At 41.6% G+C, this 22,428-nt stretch overlaps 1 protein-coding gene across 1 annotated transcript in view; it reads left to right on the top strand.

Moving 5' to 3' along the window:
• The first annotated feature begins 3,863 nt into the window (after window positions 1-3,863).
• The window catches only part of pde3b (phosphodiesterase 3B), a 51,564-nt gene continuing 32,999 nt past the window's right edge, over window positions 3,864-22,428 (top strand). Inside the window, exon 1 of the mRNA XM_072380637.1 lies at window positions 3,864-4,913. Within this exon, the coding sequence (XP_072236738.1) occupies window positions 4,026-4,913 (888 nt within the window). The 5' untranslated portion in view covers window positions 3,864-4,025. The remainder of the gene's footprint in view (window positions 4,914-22,428) is intronic.

A 22,428-nucleotide genomic window follows, 5' to 3' on the forward strand; every position in this document is an offset into this window, starting at 1 on the left:
AAAATGATGATACAATGTCTTTTGTAAATCCAGAAAACCTTTAAGTTTCACTAATATTCTTTCTCTTTGGATATTTAAAAAATATTTTAATAATTTTAATAATTAAAACAAAAATAATAACATTTTACTTCCTCATTGAACCTACTCCAAAGATAATAATCGAGTGATCAAAAAACATTTATAAAAATGCAGTGTAAAAAGCTCGAGTGAAACTGGATTAAAATGAATGAATAGAAATTCATTCACACCAAACAAAATGCCTTTAATTAAATGTATTTTAATTTTTTAACTAAATGCCTCCAAATGTCAGGAACACCACCAATTGCCCCCAATAAACTCTTATACAAAATAAGAGCAGGATTTTCAGTTAAAACCAGACGTTTTGTACACCAAACAAACAAAACAAAAAAAAAAGTAACAGCAATGTGTGCAGAAAAGCCCAGTGCTGCTCCGAACCGCGGTGTTGTGGTTTCTCCTTCATCTGTTTTGGTTTAAAACAAAATCTAATACATTATCTAATACATTTTCAGTTTGAAAGATGTGCTTAATGTCACCACGGGAACCATGACTGCCACTTAGAACTCCCAGGAGATGGACATTTGTCTCGTGTCCTTTTCATTTGCTCAACCGTTCGATAGATTCAGCTTAAACCATTTAGCAGCATGCAAGACACAAGAGACAGGTTCAGCATTTCTCTCACTCTTTTTGTTACCGTGTTTTGAATATGTTATTAAACTTTAATCAGGACATCCTCAACAATGTGAATGCGACTTTGCGATCTGGGTTGATTATAGTAGCTGCTTGAAAAACCCTGACTTAATACTGATTGCATCTATGTTCAAACTACTTAAACGTTCAACATGCATAAAGAGCCATGAGCCGTGTACGTCAGTATGTACACAAGATGTGATGTGTAAATCTTTTAAGAAAGAGAGACAAGTAGAAAAAACACTCATTCGGAGCTGCAACAAAACACAAATGACACGTGAAGATGAACTTGGCGAACAAAAACTGAAATATTTCAGAAATGTAAGAAAATACATCACAGCATATTTCAGTGGTGTGTTAGCACCCACCAGTGGAAATTCAGCCTTAGTGACACAGTGGATACACAGAGATGTGAATGAACTGGAGTCAAAATCCTTAATGGACTCCCTCAAGAGCTGCAAGCTGACCAGTTTGCCATTGTCCTCTGTAATGTTATTTCAAATCTGCTGGTTGGTTTTAAAAGACAAGTGGATGCAAGACAGTCAAGAGTCTGTCAGAATTAGATGCTTTTGCAGGATTATTGAGGTGGGGGAAAGTGAAAAAAACTACCACCAACAAAGGACTGTTAATAACTACAAAACACTTGCTTGTGTTGTCCCAATTAACTAATTTTACAGTAAACCCAAATGCTTGCTTTGGACTGATTTTCCTTGTTGGAATTTCTAACTGTCGTCAGCTTTAACTTAATACCATCTGGAAATCGGGTCATATTGTACTTGCTGAGTTTTTACAGTGGCGGTGTCCAAACATTTTCATATCTCTGTGCAGATGTCGCTACGAGTGCAGAGTGCAAACACTGACTGCCATTGATTTTTGTGTGTGTGCATTATATGCTGCTGTAAAATGAAATCTACTATATTGACAAAACTCGTTAGCTTTCTTTTTCTGCCGACCGGGAAACGGCTGTCGTGGCAGCAGGTGAGACAAATTACATTAGAGCGGCTCATTTTGACCAGCGAGGCAGCGCGCACAATGCAAAGCTGAGCCAAATTAAATCATCTGCAGTCACTGTTAATCTAATTATTCACCCCACATGCTCTTTCTGATGTGCAGTGTTGAAATTTCTGCAGTTTCAAATATCTGTTGGCTGACTAAAGCAGATCTGAGGTCATATAGTATCACTGCAGAGTTTGTAGCCTGCTGCTGTGGGTTGACACTATTGGGCTAAACAGTCTTGAATTAGACTTAAACTTTACACTGAATACTTATCAATAAATGTCCTTCGTATCTTTTTTTGGAGCAATGTGTAAAAACTGGACCCAATCTCAACCACTGAAGGGCCTTCGAGGCTCCTTATTAGAGAGACGGAGAACAGAAAACTCCTTATGAGTTCCCACTGTAGTCTGTGTTATGTGAAGTGGACACAGAACTGGGCGACATGTTTTTCTACATAAAGTTGGGAAACATAAGGCCTTGTGAACATTAAAATGTCTCATCTGTCATGCAGTGTATGGTACAATACAGCAAATAACACTGAGCTTTGCTCTGGCATTTATGGAGATGTTGGGCAGGAAGAGACCATGTATTGATTCTGATCTTGTATCATGGGAGCAAAAAGTAAAGACTTTGGTGTCCTTGAAAAAGAGGCCAACGTTGGGGCACAGGTGGAGCGCTCCAATATCAAAAGATTGCTCACCTTGCTAGTTTTTCTGTGGGAAAAAGGAAAAAGATTTTACACTGAAAATGTATGCAACTAGATATGAATAAATAAATAAGTACATTAATGCATTAATCAAAAAAAGCTATAATAATTGCTAGGCTTTGTATATCCGTCCTTATTAAACCCTTCCTCTTTTATTTTCACATTGAATCACACATTGTTCACACACGCACATTCAGGAACAAATAACTTATTTCCCTGTGGTTTGTTTACGTTGATCTATTCCATCGACAATCGTTCACTTTCAGAGCTCAGTCAGGGGAGCCAAACGATCCCAGAGCGGCTCGATGCAGCGACACGCAGCGGCGACGCTGACCGAGACACCAATTCATCTAAAGAGGGTAAATATCACTTTAATCGTGTGGTTCACAACAGCATGGCTATCTGAATTAATCGCAAACAACTCGGTTTATTTTCTATTTCATTGTGTTTTTTTTTTTGCTTCGTTATTACTTTAAAAAAAGATTTTTTTCTGCATATTTACAAGAGTCTAGAAATACTTGATTGCATTTACTTGTAATACTTGACCCATATTTAAAAAGAAGGCGACAAAAACTTTGAAAAGAAACAATACAGTAAATATCTGTCAATCAAACTTATAACATGTCTTTTGGAGGATAAATTGACTTTTTTTTTTTTTTTACATGTAAAGCTATTTTAAATGCATTCTGTTACTGGTTTTCTCTCTTCGCCTATATCCGCAGTTTACTCTAATTCTGCTGGCTTTATCAATGGGGACTTGACTAATATTGCTCTTGAATGGTGACGTATGAATCGTGGAGATTATATTGCTTTGTCATTAACACTGAAATTGGTCACTGGCAGTTCTGAGTGAGAGCTTAGTGTGCATGCAAGAGCAAAGACGTCCAGATGGTCCGAATTAAAAATAAAAGTTTTTATGCAACACTAAAAAAAAACATTCTGAAAATATTTTATGCATATTTAATATAACGCGTGAAAAAAAAACAACTGTAGCAGAGCTCAAACTCTTGCATGTAGTCGGCCTACATACATGTAGTATATGCTGTATGTAGTATGAGATGCACTATTTCCTGTGTTTGGTTTTTAAGTAATTGTACGTGTGTGAACACTTTTTGAATTATGGTGTTTTTGATTTCCATAAAACAATGGATTACCTTACAGTTTTACAATCATTTTACGGTAGCCTACAACTTGCAATCGATCAAGTGACTACGTTTTGAAATAACCCGAGCCGGTCCCGTGCCACCTGAAACAAGTAAACTGCAAAGTAAACCTGCAATGGTAATTAAGACGATGATGACTGATATTTTAGTATCTTAAATTAAAACCTTTTCATGAAATGTCCTCAGAGTGTATTGATAGCCTAATATTGTGTTACTTATGCAGCTCAGGCTCCACATTACGAAGCCCTGAGGTGTGAACCGCGGCCTCTAGGCGGCGACAGAGAGCCCCATTTCTGTAAAAACAACATCTCACCTCCTTTCTTTAGTCCAAGTGCTGGAGCACGTTTGAGTGACCATGGAGTGCGTTTGCTGTCATGTAGTTCAGCGTTAATACGGCGTGAATAGTTGAAGAGGGGGACTGTAGTGAAGACACGGGGAGCCAGACTCAAGCCATGGCCGCACGGGAGGAAGGAGAGGTTTTGCACGGTAAAATAAGGCACCACGACGGAGCTGGAAGTGTAAACAGCTCAGAGGGCTTTAGGAACGGCTATGTGAAGAGCTGCGTCACCCCCCTTAAACAGGACCATCAGAGGGGATTTTTGCTCAGCGTATGCAGGTTTTGCAACGAAGACGTCCTTAATTCAAAATTGTTCAAGGTCTCTGCCCTCTACGTCGGCGCGTTCGTTGTTTTCGCAGTTTCTTTTCTCATTTCTAGGAGCTTGCAAAGTGACTCGCTGTGGGATTTGCGGACTTTTTTGTCGGGCTTCTCCCAGTCCATCAGTCCCCTGTTCAGCATAGGATGTGCTTTCTTCTTTCTAACATTTTACCTGAGGAGGAAAAAGAAGGAGAGCAGCAAGTGTTGGCTCGTGTCACTGCCAGCATCGTGCTACCTCGGGGATTTTCTTGTTTTGCGGTTTTTGCAGTGGGGAGAGGACCAGCACCAGATGCAAATGGTGGGCAGGTTGTTATTCGTGTTGGGATGCGTGGGTCTGCTCACACTGATCCCAACACTGAAACTCAAACACAGTGTTCTCGTACTGGTTTTCGCCAGCCTCGTGTGGCTTGTTTCTTTCACAAGTTTGAGCGGTCTGCCCGCACTGCTCAGACCGCTCTTCGCCTGCTTTGCGGGGGTTTCTGGCTCCATGTTGGGGCTCTGCTTTGACCGTTACTACCCGGCCAGAGAAGCGCCGAGTGGGATTTCCAGCGCGGATGAAAAGGTGCCTGTGATCAGACCGAGGAGACGGTCCAGTTGTGTTTCACTGGGAGAAACGTCGACCAGCTATTATGGCAGTTGTAAAATGCCCCGCAGACCTTCGTTGCCCTGCATATCTAGAGAGCAGGTAGGTCATCCCCTGCAGGACCACGTCTGTTGTTGTAGTGGCAAAAATAGGCCGACAGATAATCCACAGCTACGCTCGTGCATGAAGGAAAACAACCATGTATGTACCGAGCAAATGACTCGACAGACAGCTCCAGGCTGCAATGTTAACACAGATGCAATCTAATATCAGTGTTGTTTTTTTTTAAATTTTACTTATAAAAACCCTCATGGGTTCTTAACTTTAAAAACAAACCAAAAAAAAAAAAAAATTAAAAAAGGTGGTTGTCAGCATTTTACATAAAAAAAACATTGAAGCTACTTCTTTAAAAGTCTTTATGGTGAAGATGCTACTATATTATTGTGACAAAAAGTTACCACTTCTGTAGAAAAAAATTCAGTTGCATTTGTGTTTAAATTTGATTATGGTGTGCCTATATTTATTCATTTTTATTTTGGTATTTATATATATATATATATATATATGTTTTTTTTTTTTTTTGGCAAATTATATTCAAAATTCCAGTGTTTGGACTTGGAAGTCTGTTACCAGAACTGTATCAAATTCAGCAAAAAGAACAATCAACATGCCCATGCTTGATTTATTTTTTATTTTTTATTTGCTATTGTCACGGTCAACACCTCTAAATCACTTTGACACTCTCTTTTTTAGCCTGGCGGTATTCATCCCTACGTGCAGCCCACCTCGCCCTGATACATTTAGTTGGAACCGTGTCTCTTGGAAAGAAAACAAAAAGAAAACAAAGCTGAAATTGCAGACAGTCAGTTAAATGCGAGGCCCCATCTACTTCCTGTTTGCAGAATAACAACACGACCAGCAGCAAAAGCCAGTGATGTGGCCCTGCGCTTGCATAGGACTGTAGCAGTCAGCAACACCGCGATGGTGAGCAAGAGTCAACAGTGCACAACGGAGCATGTTTCTTTTGCTCTGCTGGTAAACATTTACAGGCTGCGTAAAACCAAGCTGTTTACATTCACAAGCTAATGGGGCCACTCCAAAGCGACGCTCTTTTTCTTTTTCCATTCGTTTTTGAAAACCAGTACACCTACTGTATATCAAGTGATGCCCCCCACAAAATCAACATTATCGTGTGGCACACAATATGTTAGGGGCAAAAAAGCTCCCAGCGCCTAAGCTGTTGCCCTCATTTATGTGTAGACAATGTAGATGTTATAGACAACAATGTATTTTTAAAAGAAAGCCCGCCGTCCCGCAGTGGATGCCAGGCCATCAGGTCGCGCACATTGTTTTTGTGTCCTTGGAGCTTTTGTGACAAATGATAAGAGGACTAAAAATGTATGTCCAGTTTGTCTCGGTGGTGCTATTTCCAGCAGTTGTTTTCACCTCATTGTGCTTTGTGCAGTTCGCAGATGAGCAGTCGCACTGTACTAGTCCTTAAATGGGCTGCAGAAGAGAATAAAACAGGAAAAAAAAAAAAAAACAGAGTCTGTGTGAGCATGTACATGGAGTTAAACCAACATTTGACTCTTACACCTCATCTTTTGCTTAATCCAAAGAGATGAAAGAAGCTTTCCCTGCCAGAGTGCAGCCCATGTGTTGCTGAAGTTTCAAACTAAATGTATGGAGGCTTTGTAATGGAGACCTCAGCTCGAAATTGGTTTCCAGTGTCATTGTTGGTGGGTGTTTACCTGCACTCCGAAAGTCCCATCCTGGGAAACAGGACATTGTTTGTGACTAAACAAGACATTTACTTTTTTAATTGGTTATCAAAGCAATCAAACTTGTGGCTAGTTGTTATCACTTATGACACAAAGTTATGACAGTTTCCGGCTTATCACCAATTCATTTCAGCTTTTTCTGAGGAATGAAAAGAAACAACACAAGTGCTCTTCATGATAGGAGTGTTTGTGTGGCTCTCTGGTGGTTTCCAGTCAGGCAAAATTAGGTTAAGAATTGCGCATGAGATGTGAACGAATGAGTGAGTGTAACATTTTACTTATTATTTATTCTGAATAAAGTTATTCTGTTATTCTGATACTAGGGAAGAGGGTCAGGTGCACCATATTGCACTTTTACAGAGTTGGTAGATATCTTGAATTTTAGCTAATCTCAAATGGCTGTTTTTCTCGTTGGTTTGATCGAATGAAGTCAGCGAAGAAGCATTGTAAACTCCACCAGAAGGTATCTGGTAATATTGCTACTCTTTGCTTTGATGTAGAATTCAATGACGGTGTCATACTGTTTTCATACCGTGTCATGACCGTTTTTGCATCAGAGGCTGCCGAAAAAAGAGACACAAAGTAACATTTTGCATGATGTCACTCGTCACACATGTTCTTCATCTTCACACACATTTGGCATACAAAACATACCTTCTTTCTCCTATTTGACTGGTTTCTGTCTTTTCAGTCAAAGAGGCGGGGAAATAGTTTGGCATGCAGCAAGTTTGTCAGCAAGGTACAAGCTATTGTGTAGTTTTAGTGTTGTATTGATACAAGAGAAAAATGCTTAGTTTACAATGTGGACACAACCTTTTAATAATGCTCTTGTTCATCTCGATATGTACAAAGACATGTCGATATGTACAAACTTCCAAATGCCTGTTTAAAGTCATGCAACACGACACCCCAGCCATCACAGCAGTTTGACCAACATCCTTTATTTGCGCAGTTTATTTTCCTTCTTGTAAAAACAGCAGCAGTCGCGAAAGGACTAAACCGCGTGTTCAACACACCATCTACAGCCTTTTAAAAGATTAATTGTGATATAAACACAGCTTCCCTTAACTCATTTGCTCATTCGATAATTCGTTAAACTTGTTCTGCGAATGCAGGAGTTGGACTTTTTGGGAGTCATGGGGATAAGATTTTTGAGTCATTCCAAGATACACTTGACCTTTTCCATTTGTTGTTTGCACAGTTGTAACTTGTTGGCATGTGACATGATCACAATGCTCTGAATCCTCCTGGTCTTTGGCGACAGCTACAGTTGCTTCACCGTGGCAGTTCATTTCACCCACTAAGCCACCGGCTTCTGCAGCACAAAGCGTGGATTCTTTTCAGCTCCTCTCTACGCAGGACCTAACTTAAGTATATCGTGACTTCAGTTCCTTCATAAATTCCTGATCCCCCATCTCACGAAACAATAGCTACACACGTCTGTGCATTTAAATATAGCTAAATATTTCTTCCTGCCAGTAGCAAGGGACGTGCTGTAACTGGCTGTGCTGAACAGCAGGCACTCAGACAACGGTGAACATCCAACGCTGACTTGCTTATATGTGGTGCTCTGGCAGTTTCACTTGGGTGCATAGCCAGTGGCCTGAAGCAGCTACAGAATACAATTTATGAATGTGAGCAGGATTCTGACATTCAAAGTTTTCCTGTATTCGAACAGATGTTTGAACTTTAAAGAAAAAGAGTGAGCCCGACAGTATTGGAACTATTCCATCCAGACGCTGCTTTGAACAGTGCGCCTTTTTGGAATAAGAGACCGCATGCATAAGCATTGTGTTTGCACAAAATGACTGTGTTCCCACGAACGCACCATATTTCCAGAATATGCACACCTCAAGCCAACTTCAGGCAAGATGTACAGTTTTCCAGAGCCAGCAGATAGTGGTTTAGAGATGATGAACGAGTATGAAGGGTGTAATAAAGAGCCACAGATGTGTGTAATAGTTGTATGTAAAGGCAGCTGTTTCCCTGTTTAAGAACCCCGCCAATGTGGCACAAAAGGTCATGTTGCATTTATGTCACTAACAGGTCTTTTAAATGACTCATGGAACTGTTTTGTGTATCAGTTGCAAACAGATGTTTAAGGACAGTTGTGTCTTCGTTTATGGCTTACTGCGGGAATGGACACGAGGATCGTGCAGGTGTGTCCTGCACTACAAGTAATGAGATTCATTCAGAAAAAAAGGAGTACCGGTGGCATTTGCACAAGACTAGACAGAGCATCAAGTGGGCTATAATGCTGACGCCCTTATAGTGTCTGGGTTTTCTTACATGTCACAATAATCCATATTAGCGTGTCAATTGCGCCGTTTGAAACATACCAGCTGTGGATAGGATCATCTCAAAACATTGCACATTCAAGCTTATTCAACAGTCCTATATAAATAACTTTGAATGCCTTATTCCTCATGATGGTTTTATTGCGCTACGTTATGAAGCCTAGCTGCTATCAACATGAGAAAAACACTCTCACTTCGCATAGAAACACTGCTTTCGTGTTTGCCACAGTTTTTCACATAGCAAAAAAAGCTGTGTCCCCCCCCCCCATAAAACTGCTGTTAGCCTGACGAACATGCAGTGATTATATTAACATGCCGGCGATAAGTGGATGGAGTTGAAAATATTGCTATTTAGTCCAAGAGCTCAAACGCTGTAGCAGACGGGAGTTTGCTCTCATTCGTTTGGCTCAAATGTTGCACTGCAGTCAATTATTGAAGGTCAAATCGTAGCGTAAGAAAGTTTTAATGGCCCAGTTATTTATTTGATTAAATATCTGTCAGATTCCTCAGAGAAGTAGTTAATTTGTCACATTAAGAGCCACCGTGTGTACGCGTGCCGATCCATTGAAGTTCAGAACTTTGTTTAAAGCCCTGTGTAAATGCTGCAAGGTCTCCTTTACGTGGTTTGGTACCGTTTGGTACGCCTGGCGTTTTTATCGGTTTTCGGTAGTACCAAGCAACTGATGCTGTCTGATGACGTTTTTTTACCCCTACCTCGGCTGAGGTTCCAAGCCAGCGGAGCCAACGCCACATGGGGAGGTTGAAACACTGCAGAGTGTTGATTGATCATCGCAATTCGCAACGTAATTCATAGATACCTCATTTTTGCACTCGAATCGCATTCTGTGCGCGTGACTAATCTAATGTGGACTTCTGCATCAATTTTTGTTTCTCAGCTGGATCGGAGCTCAGCTCTGTTGCGCGTAGTCGTTTTTGGTCTCTCCCAAAAGATAATCAAACCCTTCTGAACTACAAAAATGATCATTTATTACACACAGACCATTTGGAATCAGCCAGTGGAACAGTATCTCTGAGCTGGATTCTTGTCCACCGGTGGTGCTGTAGAGCAGCCGATCGATGACCAGTTTTTTTTTCGTATTGTGAACCCAGTGTGGCGAAGTCAAATTTTCTCTTTCATGGCAGCTCGCTTCAGCAAACCCGATGTTTTTTACTGCCTGTTTATTCCTGTAGAACAGGACTTGATTTTTAAATCAAGTGCTGAAATACAAAAAAACACAATGCAAAATTTGATCAATTAATAGTGTTGTTAATGTAGATTTAATGTTCATCAGATAGTGGGATTTTCTGCATACCTTTCTCCACCAAACACCAAAATAATGTAGGGACATTATTAATGTGCACAGTGATGAAAACTGCTACCGATATGTTTTCTTTTCCTTTCTTTCTTAAAACTTGGGTAATCGTTTGCGTGCGTAGGCCTGTAGAAGTATTTTATTCGTAGTGCTTGTACCGTGAGTAAGAACCAAATGAACGTGTGATGAAAAGGATCAGGATTTTAGTCATTTTCTGAAAGGTCAAAGTCTGTTCTTTCTTTGCTCATACGTGATGCTGTGGTGGGGGGGGGGTGTCTCTGGGGCTGGTTGAGCACAACTTTTTACTGTATACATCAGACAGAGGAAGGAAATCCTATTGCGGTTGCTGCCATCTTCAATCCAGCGACACACTACGGATGCTGTTGTTTTTTTTTGTTGTTTTGACTAATTTAGATTGTTCCCATTTCAGTTCATATTAATTTGTTCTCTCAGCTTTGTGTGGTGCCGCCACAGTAACTTGAAACCTCCTGCTCAACCAGGGCTTTATGGATTGACTGTAACTGCCAGGGGTCAGCCTCGCAGAGCGCTACATTCACTGTATCAACTGTGTCTGCTTTGTTAAATTCCTTCTTGGTAGATATCTAAATAAGTTGGTCACTTAAGAGTGTATTTGTTACAAAAAGAAGTTTTTAAAAAGCCTTATAAAGCATACTGTTAGATTAACCTTACATTTTGAGACTCACAAATTGAGAACCCCAATCAGGAATTAGCCGAACACCATTAAATGAGACACATTTAAACCTATTTTTTAAAAATAACCCCTTTCCATGAAAAATAAAAGACTCTCATGTTCCAACCTGAAAAGAAACGTTTTATTCTTCTAAACCATGTGAACGTGCGGGTTTGAGAGCAGGTTAGACGCTTGAAGAAAGAGCAGATAAAGTGGAATCAACATTTTTTTCCCCTTCTATCTTGCCTTTCACGGCATCAATCTGAAAGCTCCACTTCAGGTCCTCAGAGGTCGTGCGGGCAATTCAGGGAGCGGGCCCTCTTTTTGTGTGGTTAAACTCTACGGTGACAGGCAGGGGTAAATAAAACACATAACTAACCCCAGCCCCCCCCCCACCACCACCACACACCACCCCATCTAGACAAGAACAGAGAAGCAGGCTGTGGAGAGAAAGGTTTGAGGGAGAGCAGTGCAAACGCAGAGCTGCTCTCAGCTGTCACGTTAGCTCGCAGTTAAGCCATGTGGAATGATATAACATTGACGTCACAACCAAGTGACGTACTACAGGGTGATTGCAAAAGGGGAGATGGAGGGGGGGGGCAGGAATGAGAAGTCTTATTAATTGCCTGGTAGAATATAGCGTCTGCCTCGAGCAGCGATGAGACTGGCTGAAAAGACGGTGTGCAAAAGAGAGAGTGTTTAGGTGGAAAAGGTGCCACGGAGAAATGACCTCGATGCGTGTTCTTTAGAAAACCAGACAAAACTGCTGGCTTTTATTATCCTGTATTTCAAAATCATGTCGTCGGTTATTTATTTATTTATTTTTATTTGCCTTCAGCATGTTGAGGTGGTCTCTCTGTACGCACCAAACTAGTTACGTAATGTTTAACAAATCCTCTCCCATCAGTATTATAGCAGAAAGTAAGCAATTGGTGTAAAACCCAATAGTTGAGTCAGAAAAGATCAGCTTTGTGCGCGTTGAAGGATATGTGCTCGGTCGGCTTGAACTTAAAAGTGGAGGTTTAACAATCGTGTGGCTTTCACGAGTGAGAAAGCGTGCCGTGATTAAAATGTACAGACCGTGTGCATCTTCTGTCTCTTTAAGGGTTCTCTGTGGGGATCAAATCCTCCGCGCACTTAGTGAAATTCTCTGGTTTGCTTCTATCAAAACTAAACCACCGTCCAAGCGGTGTGTGTGTGTTCAATTCAAGAGACGGACGGGTGTGTGTATGTGTGCGGTGCACGCTCAAACAAGCACGGTTTTATTTTCCAGTGTACATTGAGACCTCCACATGCTGGTCAGTGCATATTTTACACTCTTGAAATAAGGGCACATTGCTTTAAACGATTACACGTATACAGGATAACCAGATGCAACCCTGCTGGTTAATGCTCTGAGCCTCTTACACACCGAGGATGCCTCATGGACACAACTATCTAATTTACACTGTTACTCATATTGTTTTTAAAAATAAAAAAATTAAAATAAAAAGGGGGGGGGGGGCAATTTGTTCCAAAGGAACCTAATTAATAAGATGACGGCATCGTAAAATTAATTCTTTACATTTTGATTTACAGTTTTAATGAAGGGATTTCTCGCTGACAGGAGAAAAAGTGCACCGCCTCAACATAAAGAAACTCTATCTGCAGGGGGGGGGGGGGGGGGGGGGGACACTGTGTGTTTTGAGTTTACGAAGCCGTAAGTCTGGATTTTTATCAGCGTTGGAGAATAAATCAGTTTGAAAGGAGCTCTGTGGCAGCCGCTGTTTCTTTGGGAACGCTTGTAGTCCCCACGTAGGCATGAAAATGGAAATACGACCATGTTCAGTCAAAGTCGGGTTAATGTGACTTTAAGCTGATTATTCTAATTCTATTTGATGAAATGTGACCTTAGCAGAGTCTTTGTTTAACTGAAGGAGAATGTCGTGCCAAGTTAACCTCTGTGCTCTGTGAGCTTGTGTAACAGTTGCCATGTCAAGAAGACAAAGATGTCCTAAGTCATTGCTTAGCAACTCTTCGCTGATGCCACAGGTTGCTTCGATGATTTAGGTGAACGTCTCGTGAATGTTAGCTCAAGAGCTGAATCAGCATCTGCCTGTGCTCCTGATCCGTCTACCTATTTCATCCTTGTGGGAATTGCAGTGGGTAAAACTTGGCTTTGTGTTACTGGATCCAGATGCGACGGCTCCCGTTTGTACCCCTCTGCCTCTTTCCGTGTCAGAACTAGTTTGCATAGGTTCTTTTGAATTTTTCACCGCAGCGGCAGGGCCGGGAGAAAGGGTTAATGCGAGCGGGGCTCTGCGTTTGGCTGACTGCAGAGTGAAACAGGATGCAGCGACTGCATTGTCAGCCTGCTGGTGTGAGTGCAAACAGATGAGGAAATGCTGGAGCGGGTACTCCAAAACTCGGGTTGCCCTGGAAACGGTTTGCGTCATGATCACCAGCAATTAGCTTGCAGCTCTTTAGTTTTCATGATAGGTCTACCGGAGCTCAGTTTAAACACTCTTGAGGAGTCACCATCAAAGGGGGCTCGTGAATATTCGTATATGGTTTTAGTTTCCTCTGTTATTTAACATTTGGTGGACAAAGTAGCCAATAAATTTCTTTTATTTGTGGACATATTGAGGGCTACGGCTGTTTTGATGCTGAAAGACTTGTGCAGCATGTTTTCGATCTGTCTTAATTTTCTCTGTTGAGCCTTGATGGGATGTTCTGGCCTTGTCTGTGCTCATATTATTATCTCTACTAGCCTTATTTGAGTGTGTTTATTGTTTTGTACTAGATATTTGGTTTGGGGGTGTGGGTGGTGGTTACTGAGCCTTTGCCGTCAGCTAAGTTTGGGCTAATTAGGCCTCTTTTTCCTGCATACTTTCCCTCCTATGCTGAGCCCTTTTCCACTACATAATAAACAGACAAATTAAATGAAATTCCTCAATAGATGCGTTATAACAAAGTGGTTACAAAGCTGGTGGTTTTGTTTGCCACGCAGGAAAGCTTTTATTTTTCTTTCTTTCTTCTTCTTTACACCTGATAGAGCTGATTTTTTTCAGCTCAACTTGTTTCAGGAGACTTGAATTACACCACAGAGTTCCCAACAATGCAAACATTTCAGGTGGCATTCATCCTAAACTAAAAAGCTACGCCTTTCATGTGCTGACTGTTTGCTCAGTCCAGCGACAGGCTGAAAGGGGTGGAAGAAAGCAGTTTGTTCGAGGGGTGGTATGGTTGGATTTGACTGCTATGACATAGGTGGTGGGAGCCCTCGGTTAAATTGCTGCTGTGGGAATTTAAGCACGGAGAGGTAGTGGTGGAGGATGTAGTAAATTTAACTTGTATTTAAATGAGTACATGCCATAGGTTTTACTGACTGTTAATAGTTTCCAGACAACTTTATTGACATGACATAATCCTTCCCCTCACTGAGGGCTGTTTTCACCTTCTTTTCGGAGTTACAAATTGTAACCGTTATCATTTTTGCATTGAATTCTCACCCAAACATTGTAAAGCAACCTCTCCAGAAATGTTCTCTTCCTTTTTCCTCTTTGCTTTTCTCTCTTGTCTTTTTGTTCTCTGTATCTTTTTCTCATTCTCTCTCAATTTCTTTCTGTCTTTCTCTGTGCGCCTCTTTTGAAAACGGTGTCAGCACTGCTGCTTTTACACCAAAAGGCTGTTGCTAAGTGACGGTTGACGTCAGCCGCAGCTACAGAGGAGGGCTTGTGTGTGTTTAGCAGCTGAGGGCAGATCCTACTGAAAAGGGCAAAACTGTGAAGCACTATTAGTCACTGCAATGAAAAACCCCAACTCCGACCAACAGGATTGCCATTTCCAATAAATGTGCACAATTTTGTCAGAGTGGAATGGTGAGGTTGAGACAAAAAAAAAAAAAAAATGTTTTTGGGAGAAACTGCCATCGGCCAATTCCCACCCCCTTTTCTTCACTTTTTCTTTAGTCTGTCGCTGTCTCCTTTTCTTTCTCTCTTTAACCCCCACCTCTCCATTTGCCCCTCCCCCAACACGCATGCACTGAAATGCTTCCCCCCCCCCCCCCAACCACACACACACTTCCACCCCACCTTCATCTGATATTTGTGTCAGACGAAGGTGTCTAACTCAGAGCTTGAGTGCGATAGCTGCCCCATTTATTGAAGGTTGTTCTTGATGTACTTGACATTGTTTGAGGTAATGAGTTACCAGAGACCTGTGTCGTACTCTACAGCCCCCTCACCCCCTGTGCCCCCTCCCGTCTCATTCTATTCTGTGACAGCACATGAAATTTGACCTGTTAGAGTATACCAAACAAAGAGATGGTCTCCACTTAAAATTAAAATGACAGCGCACCTTTTCTTTTCACAACTCTTCACGAGTTTTATTAGTGTCAGTACTTACTTCTTGGGCAACATGCTGAACCAAACGGATTTTCTTTCTTCTTACACACGAGGCAGTATCTTTGTAGGTCATTTTGTGTAGTAATGATGCTGTAATTTACTCCTGCATATACAGCACAAGGCGTGTGCGCCTGTGCATCCGTGTACAGTATGTAATTGTGCGTGATAGAGGCTGCTCCTGGAGATAAACGCGCGCCAGACTCGACTGGCGTCTATGGACCCAGTTACGTGTTTGCAGCAGTCACATGATGGTGAGCAGAGGGCACAGAGTTTCGAATCATCCCTAGCCTCTTTCGCAGCTAATGCACAGTGTGCTGTCAGAGCTGAGGCCCACCCAGGACTGTTATTGCTCCCTGTGAATGTGCTCTGAAGAAGTTGCATTAAGAATACTCAATGGTTTAGACTCCAGTAAACACCTGGGTTTTTCCCGTGCCATTTAGCAAGATGCCCCTTTGCTTTTCCTGGGTACCTGACTCTGGAGAGGAAGCAAGTCAGAAATTCAGTCTTCACTCAGAGGCACACATCAATGAGCCGAATATATATTAATATATCCGTGCACTTGAAACTATGAGAGGTTGTCGTACTGATACTGATAATTTTGAAATAATTTACCAGCTGCAGTTTGACCCTTACCTATTTTGACCCTGTATCAAAAGATCAGCTAGATCGACAGTGGAATTGATGCCACATATTGACATCAGGCACCCTGGCATGGCACCACTGACACAGGGGATTAGGCACGGATGCTCGACTGCAGACAGCAGCAGCCAGCTGGGGGTAGGAATGGATTAAAGATGCAGTATGTGCGTCATAAGGTGAACTCTACCACACGCTGATCATAGAGAAAGTTTTGTATTACTGTTGCTAAGTGATTTGACAGGTCAGGTCAGTTTTTTTTTTACGTAAGTGTAAAAACCACAGGTTTAGAGCAAATTGATAATGTGAAATACATCTGGCTGTTTACAAGGCCTGATAGTTTGCTGTTTCTTCTTTTTTTGAGTGCCATTGGTTTTAAACCATAAAAACACAGTTTTTCACGTAATGAATACCATTTTTCACTCACTGTAATTGTGCAAAAATATTTAGATAATTTGCCACATTTTTCATCACTCTCTTGAAACAAAATATGCTGGCTTATGAAATCATAGTTACTGTGTTTAGTGCAACAAAAGAAAAGTACATGTCTGGAATATACTTATAGATCAAGCCAAAATAAGTGCTTGTAAAAATATAACAAGTATGATGTAACTATAAGCTAAAAAAGACTAAACAATATCCCTCCCGAAGACCAGAAGCATCACTAACAGTTGGTTAGTAGCTACAGTACATCTGCTGTGAAGATGGTTTGTCTCGTTTTGGACACGTTTGTTGGCTGTCAGTGCAGATATAGCATTGGATATAACCTTTTATGTACCACGGAAATATCAAAAGAAATACGTAGGAGAACATACCCGGAATACTCCCAATCCAAAGTGGCAACTGCAATTTATCTTCTATGCTTTTCGCTGCTAACCCATGTTTAGTTGTTCCTCCGGAATCCAGCGTCTCTGATGCTTTGTGATAATAACGCTCACTGATAAAAAAATACTTTCACAGTTTACATTATTGGAGAGAAATAAAATTCCCAGAATTACAAACGAAAAGCATAAAGATAAAAAAAAAAAAAACGGAGATGTGAAAGTTGCTCTTCCACAAAACAAACAAAAAATGAGGATATAAGAATGTAGCTAACATCAAAGCTAACATAGAAGGAAAACGACTAGTCAGGCTGAAAGAGGTGACAGGGGTGACCGTGTAGAAATAGAGGGCAGGCATAGAGGGAAGTACAGAAAGAGATTAAAAACCCAGGGTAAGTGCTAGGGTAGGAGCTGCTCCTTGAAGAGTTGGGTCTTTAAGAGTTTCTTGAAGATAGACAGGGACGCCCCTGTTCTGGTAGCGCTTGATAGGTCATTCCATCAATCATGGAACGACACATGAAAAGAGTCTAGATTGTCTTGTGAGTGGTGTAGGCACTGCTAGACGACAATACTTTGACGACCGCAGTGACCAAGTCGTGACGTAAGCCTTTGCGAGAGCATTCAAGTAGATGGGAGCCGTTCCATTAAGCGCTTTGTCGGCTAACATCAGTGACTTGAATTTGATGCGGGCAGCTATGGGGAGCCAGTGGAGCTCATCGAACAGAGGGGTGATGTGTGCTCTTTTAGGTTGATTGAAGACCAGATGCGCCACCATATTCTGGACCATCTGCAGAGGTTTCACAGCACAGGCTGGGAGACCAGTTAGGAGGGTGTTGCATTTGTCAAGGTGGGAGATGACCATAGCCTGCACCAGGAGCTGGGTGGCGTGTTGGGTTAGGTACGGCCTGATCTTTCTTATGTTTGACAATGCGAAGCAGGAAGGTCCAGCTGGTCATTAATGATATAATGATACCCAAGTTTCTAGCTAACTTTGACGGAGCTAGAAACTGACGGAGAGATAGGGATTCAGTTTGGATGCAGATGTTGTGGTGTATTGTTGGTTTGACTGGGAAGACGAGCAGTTCAGTTCAGGGTAAATTAGGAAAATGATGCAGTAGGACTTCTGCATGCTGAGTTAGTGGCACACATGTTTAGGGAAGGCTCGGGTGTGGGCAGTTCAGTAAACTGTTTACTTATAGCTGCCACTTCGTCAGTAAAAAATGAGGCAAAGTTGTCTGCCGTCAGATTGGTAGCAGGTGGCGGAAGGAATTAGAGTTTTGAAGGTGGAAAATAGTTTTCCGGGTGTCAGTAGTACTGTGGATCTTGTCAATATAGAAAGACTTTTTTGCATCAGTGACACTGGCTGAGAATGATGACAGTGCCTGGAATTTTGTTAGATCTGCAGGATCTTTTGATTTGTGTCATTTCCTTTCTGCAGCTCTGAGGTTGGTGTGCAGCGACCGGAGGGTATCATTGAGCCAAAGGTGGGACTGGGAGGTTTGGTGGGTAGAGGACACAGACTGTCCAGACAAGAGCTCAGTAGTTGAGCAGAGGGGCTCTGTGGCATCATTAAGCTCAAGCAAGGAGAATGTGCTGGAGGTCGGAAGAGTGGAGGCAACAAGGGAGGAGAAGTGGGTGGGCGACAGGTTGCGGCGGAAGGAAACCATAGGTGTGGAAGCAGTGGATCCTCCTGGGAGACTCACTCTGAAGTGAATGAAATAGTGGTCAGAAAAGTGCAGAGGTGTGACAGAACGAGGTCTAACGAGTGCATTAATGTCAGAAAATCTGAAGAGTTAGGACTGTCAAGGTGGACATTCAAATCACCAAGGACCATTATGGGACAGTCATGCTCAGGGATGGAAGAGAGCAAGGTGTCTAGTTCATCTAGAAAGTCACAGAGTTGTCCTGGTGGGCGATATACAGCAACCATGTAGATTTTGACTGGTGCAGTTACCAAGATGGCTTGGTATTCAAAGGTGTTGTATTTAGCTATGGTTAGTAGTTGAACCAATCTGGCCTAGTTCCAACCAATATGGTTGGAAATTAGCAGGCCCGTTTCACCCAGATGTACGAGGCGTATGGGAGAATGTGTGGTTGGTCGAAAGTGCAGCCGGGGTAGCTTTGTTTTCGGGCTTCATCCAGTTCTCAGTGAGAGCCAGGATGTCAAGTGACAGGTGGTTGGCATATGCAGTAATGAAGTCTGCTTTGTTCACTGCCGATTGGCAATTCCACAGACAAGGGAGTGTCACAGAGTGAAGTTCTTAAGTTTATATTTACAGATGTAAAAATGCTGATCTCTGATGGTTCCAGCGCTTTGTTTTGACCCACACGCTGTCAGCACAGCTTTGCTGAGTCTGCTCGTTCTGAAGCCGGAATATAGATGGGAGTGTAATTAAAGACCCCAGTTACTGTTACTGGCATGTGACTGTTTTCCATGATGCATTAGTAGAGAAGTCTAGATTCGGTAATGTAAAAGAATGTCTGGTAATCTGTCTTTATTATAGCAGTTTTAATTTGTTACATTAGTTTCTAACTGTCATTTAAAATACATTTTTGTTAATTTAGTGTAATGAGCAGGGCTGGCTTTGGGATTTATGTTTTCTTGAATGCATTAGAGGCAGAAGATAAGTATCTATCAATAAATGGAATTATCTGTCTTCTGTTGTAGAAAGAGGAAATCATGAGTGATGCATCCTGTGATGAAGGTCACCCTCAAATAGCCTTCTTGGAATGCTATTGTGCTAAAAGGCAGAAATATTATTATATTTAGATAGAAGTATATGCCACAAAAGTCTTTGCGTCTGTTTTATTTGAGACAGTGTTGTGTATATGCGCATCATAATTTCAATGAAAATCACTTATTTTCTTGGACACATTTGGCACATTTGACCTCGGCTGGTCTTCTTTACCTTTTTTCCCCATTAATTCATCTCTTCATCTACATGTCTCTTTTTTGTGTTGCTCCAGCAGCAGGTTCTCCGGGTTCATCTCTGAGGCCGTATCATCCTCGTAGCAGTGCGACAGTCCCACGGAGTCCACAATGTGAAATACCAAAATACCCCACCCATATACTACACCAGAGTGGATTATTCTCATGCTCGCAGACATTTTGTGGCGTGTTGCACTGCTCTTGGATTTAACTCCTGACTTGTTACAGTGTTGTAAACTATTTAATGTCCTGCTGTAAAGCTGTAAAAATGTTCAGTTGTCTAGTTATAGCAAGGAACTAGATTGTTATGTAGTTTCCTTCTGATGCATCCAGCCAACATAGAGCAATACTATCTTCTTATCTTAGTCTTTGTTTTGGCTGTTTGATGAATGTCAGTCTCGTACTTGTTTTCTTTTTTTTTATTTCTGCTCTGGTTCTAGATTTATTCTCGGGAAATTCTTTTGTCTGTTTTGTGTCATTACCAACAGAGACGCAGTGTAAAGGGGTTTTCCTCACATTTGATTTCGACTTTAGGTTGAAATTTCTCTATGTGGGACCAATAACCTTATCTTAAAGAATGTTTCTGCTGCTATTAAGAGACATAGTGGTGAACCGCATTGAAGGGACCTGGCTAAGACCAAAACAGGCTAAAACAGGCTAAAAGGGACAGTAGAGTTGAATAATAACTATTGTGGTAATAATTCTCTACGAGTGAAGCTTTAATGTTTGAAATAGTCCATATTATGCTCATTTACAGGTTGATGATTTTTTTTTTTTTTTTTGGGGGGGGGGGTGGGCTGTTGCAGCACCTCCAGTTACCCCCGTCTCTATTTTAGCATCTGCCCTTTTAAAGCCCACTCTCTTTTGATTGGTCCAAAATGGCAGAACCCATGGCAGCTTGCCATTCTTAATTTGAGGAGCAGCATATGCCGATTGGCAAGCACAATACAGTTGGGTTACATTCAGTAGTGACATGGCTAAGTCTCGAAGGAGAAGTCTGGAGTACTGATGAGGAGTCTCTGGTAGTTCACGAGCAGTTCTTTTTCTGTGGAAAAAAAAAACTTTTAAGACTTGGAATAGAAAATGTGCACAGCTAGATCAAAAAGCTGCTTGCTTTTAGGCATTTTAAAAAGTGCACATATGATGCTGACCTTTACCTTTGTGATCCAACCCCGGCCTTCACATCATGATCAACAGAGTAAGAAGGAACAGGTTGAAATATGCCCTTTGTTGCTATGGTGCATCCAAACAGCCTCTCTCTGTGAATTTATCCAGAAGAATAAACTGAATTTGACTCAATTGCTCTCATGCTTTATAGCTGTTGCATTATTTAAGTATGTTCCCAATTAACTTGAACAACAACAAGGCTGACAGATGTTGAGGTGCTTTAGTGTAGCCCATTCTGTTTAGATTTTGACCTTTCACTCAGCATGTGTATACAGTGCGAGGCTCGTTCCCGCCATCTTAGCTTTAATAGCAGATTTGTGAAGGTGATATGTGAAGCAAAAACGAGAAGCTGCCTACAGCCAGTGTCGGTCACTTGCTTGTAAATGATTTACTTAGCCACTGTTGTGGTCTCTTCTCGAACTGCTCCCTCTGTTTCACTCTCTCTACTTCCTTGTGAACTCCTCCTACCGCTGCTCAGCTCTGATGGATGGCGTTTGTGTTCACATGCTTGTTATTGGCCAGAGCTCCAGGGCTCAGGCGTTAGGTTGTGTTTATGAGAGGAGCCTGCACTGATTCCATGATAAAACCAGATGTTCCCTTACAAGGCTGTGAGCCTTCCTCGTGTAGCTTTCATGTCCATATCAGGTATACCCTTCCTGTTGTATTCAGGTCTACCAATGGCTAAAGTATAGCTTGCTCCCGGGCTCCACAGTGGTTGTGTTTAAAGGACTTACATAACATGTATGCACTTAGATAGAATTAAATTGTCTGAAAATTGTCTAAGTTAGAATATGTTCAGAATTTGGACTTCTTGAGATCGGCATGAAAGCACAAGGACAGAAGCGTTCCTCACAATACCTGATGTCTTAATTTTCAGTATTAAAGGGTCATTGGGACATTTAGAAGAACAAATAAAAAAAAAAACTGATCCTAAAACAGGTCTTAAAATTGAGCAAATACGGCCACAGATGCACAACAACACATGACATAATACCCGATGCAGTATGTAAAAAGTAAAAAGTACACTGCACAATTCAACAGCTTTAAGAACCACATGTTCCAGCAATAACTTGAAGTAACAGTTTTCTGTATGACATTATCAGTCTCTCACATTGTTGTCCCACTCTTCTTTACAACATTGCCAGGTTGAGTTCTGGACTTTGACTGGACCGTTATAACACCATGATTCTTCTCATTCAGTTGCAGATTTGTGAGATCAGTGCCATGACCCAATTTCAGCCAAGCTTTAGCTGTCGAACAGATGGCATCGCGTTTGACCCTAGAATACTTCTAGAGTTCGCGATCAACTCAGTGACTGCAAGGTGTCGAGGTCCTGTGGCTGTAAAACAAGCCCAATTCGTCACCCCCTCAACTACTGTGTTTGACAGTTGGTGTGAGGTGTTTGTGCTGATGTGTTGTGTCTTTTTTCCCCCCAAAGATGGGGCCTTGTATCACGGCTAAATGTCTCCATTTTGGTCTCATCTGTCCAAAGGACATTGTTCCAGAAGTCTTGTTGTCTGTTCAGATTCAGCTTTGCAAACCTAAGCCAAAGCAGTCAGTGGCTAATTGCTTCCCTGCACTGTGAAATTTAGTTAGT

The sequence above is a fragment of the Leuresthes tenuis genome, unplaced genomic scaffold (genome assembly GCF_036924035.1).
Source record: "Leuresthes tenuis unplaced genomic scaffold, fLeuTen1.0.hap1 SCAF_2, whole genome shotgun sequence".
Taxonomy (NCBI): domain Eukaryota; kingdom Metazoa; phylum Chordata; class Actinopteri; order Atheriniformes; family Atherinopsidae; genus Leuresthes; species Leuresthes tenuis.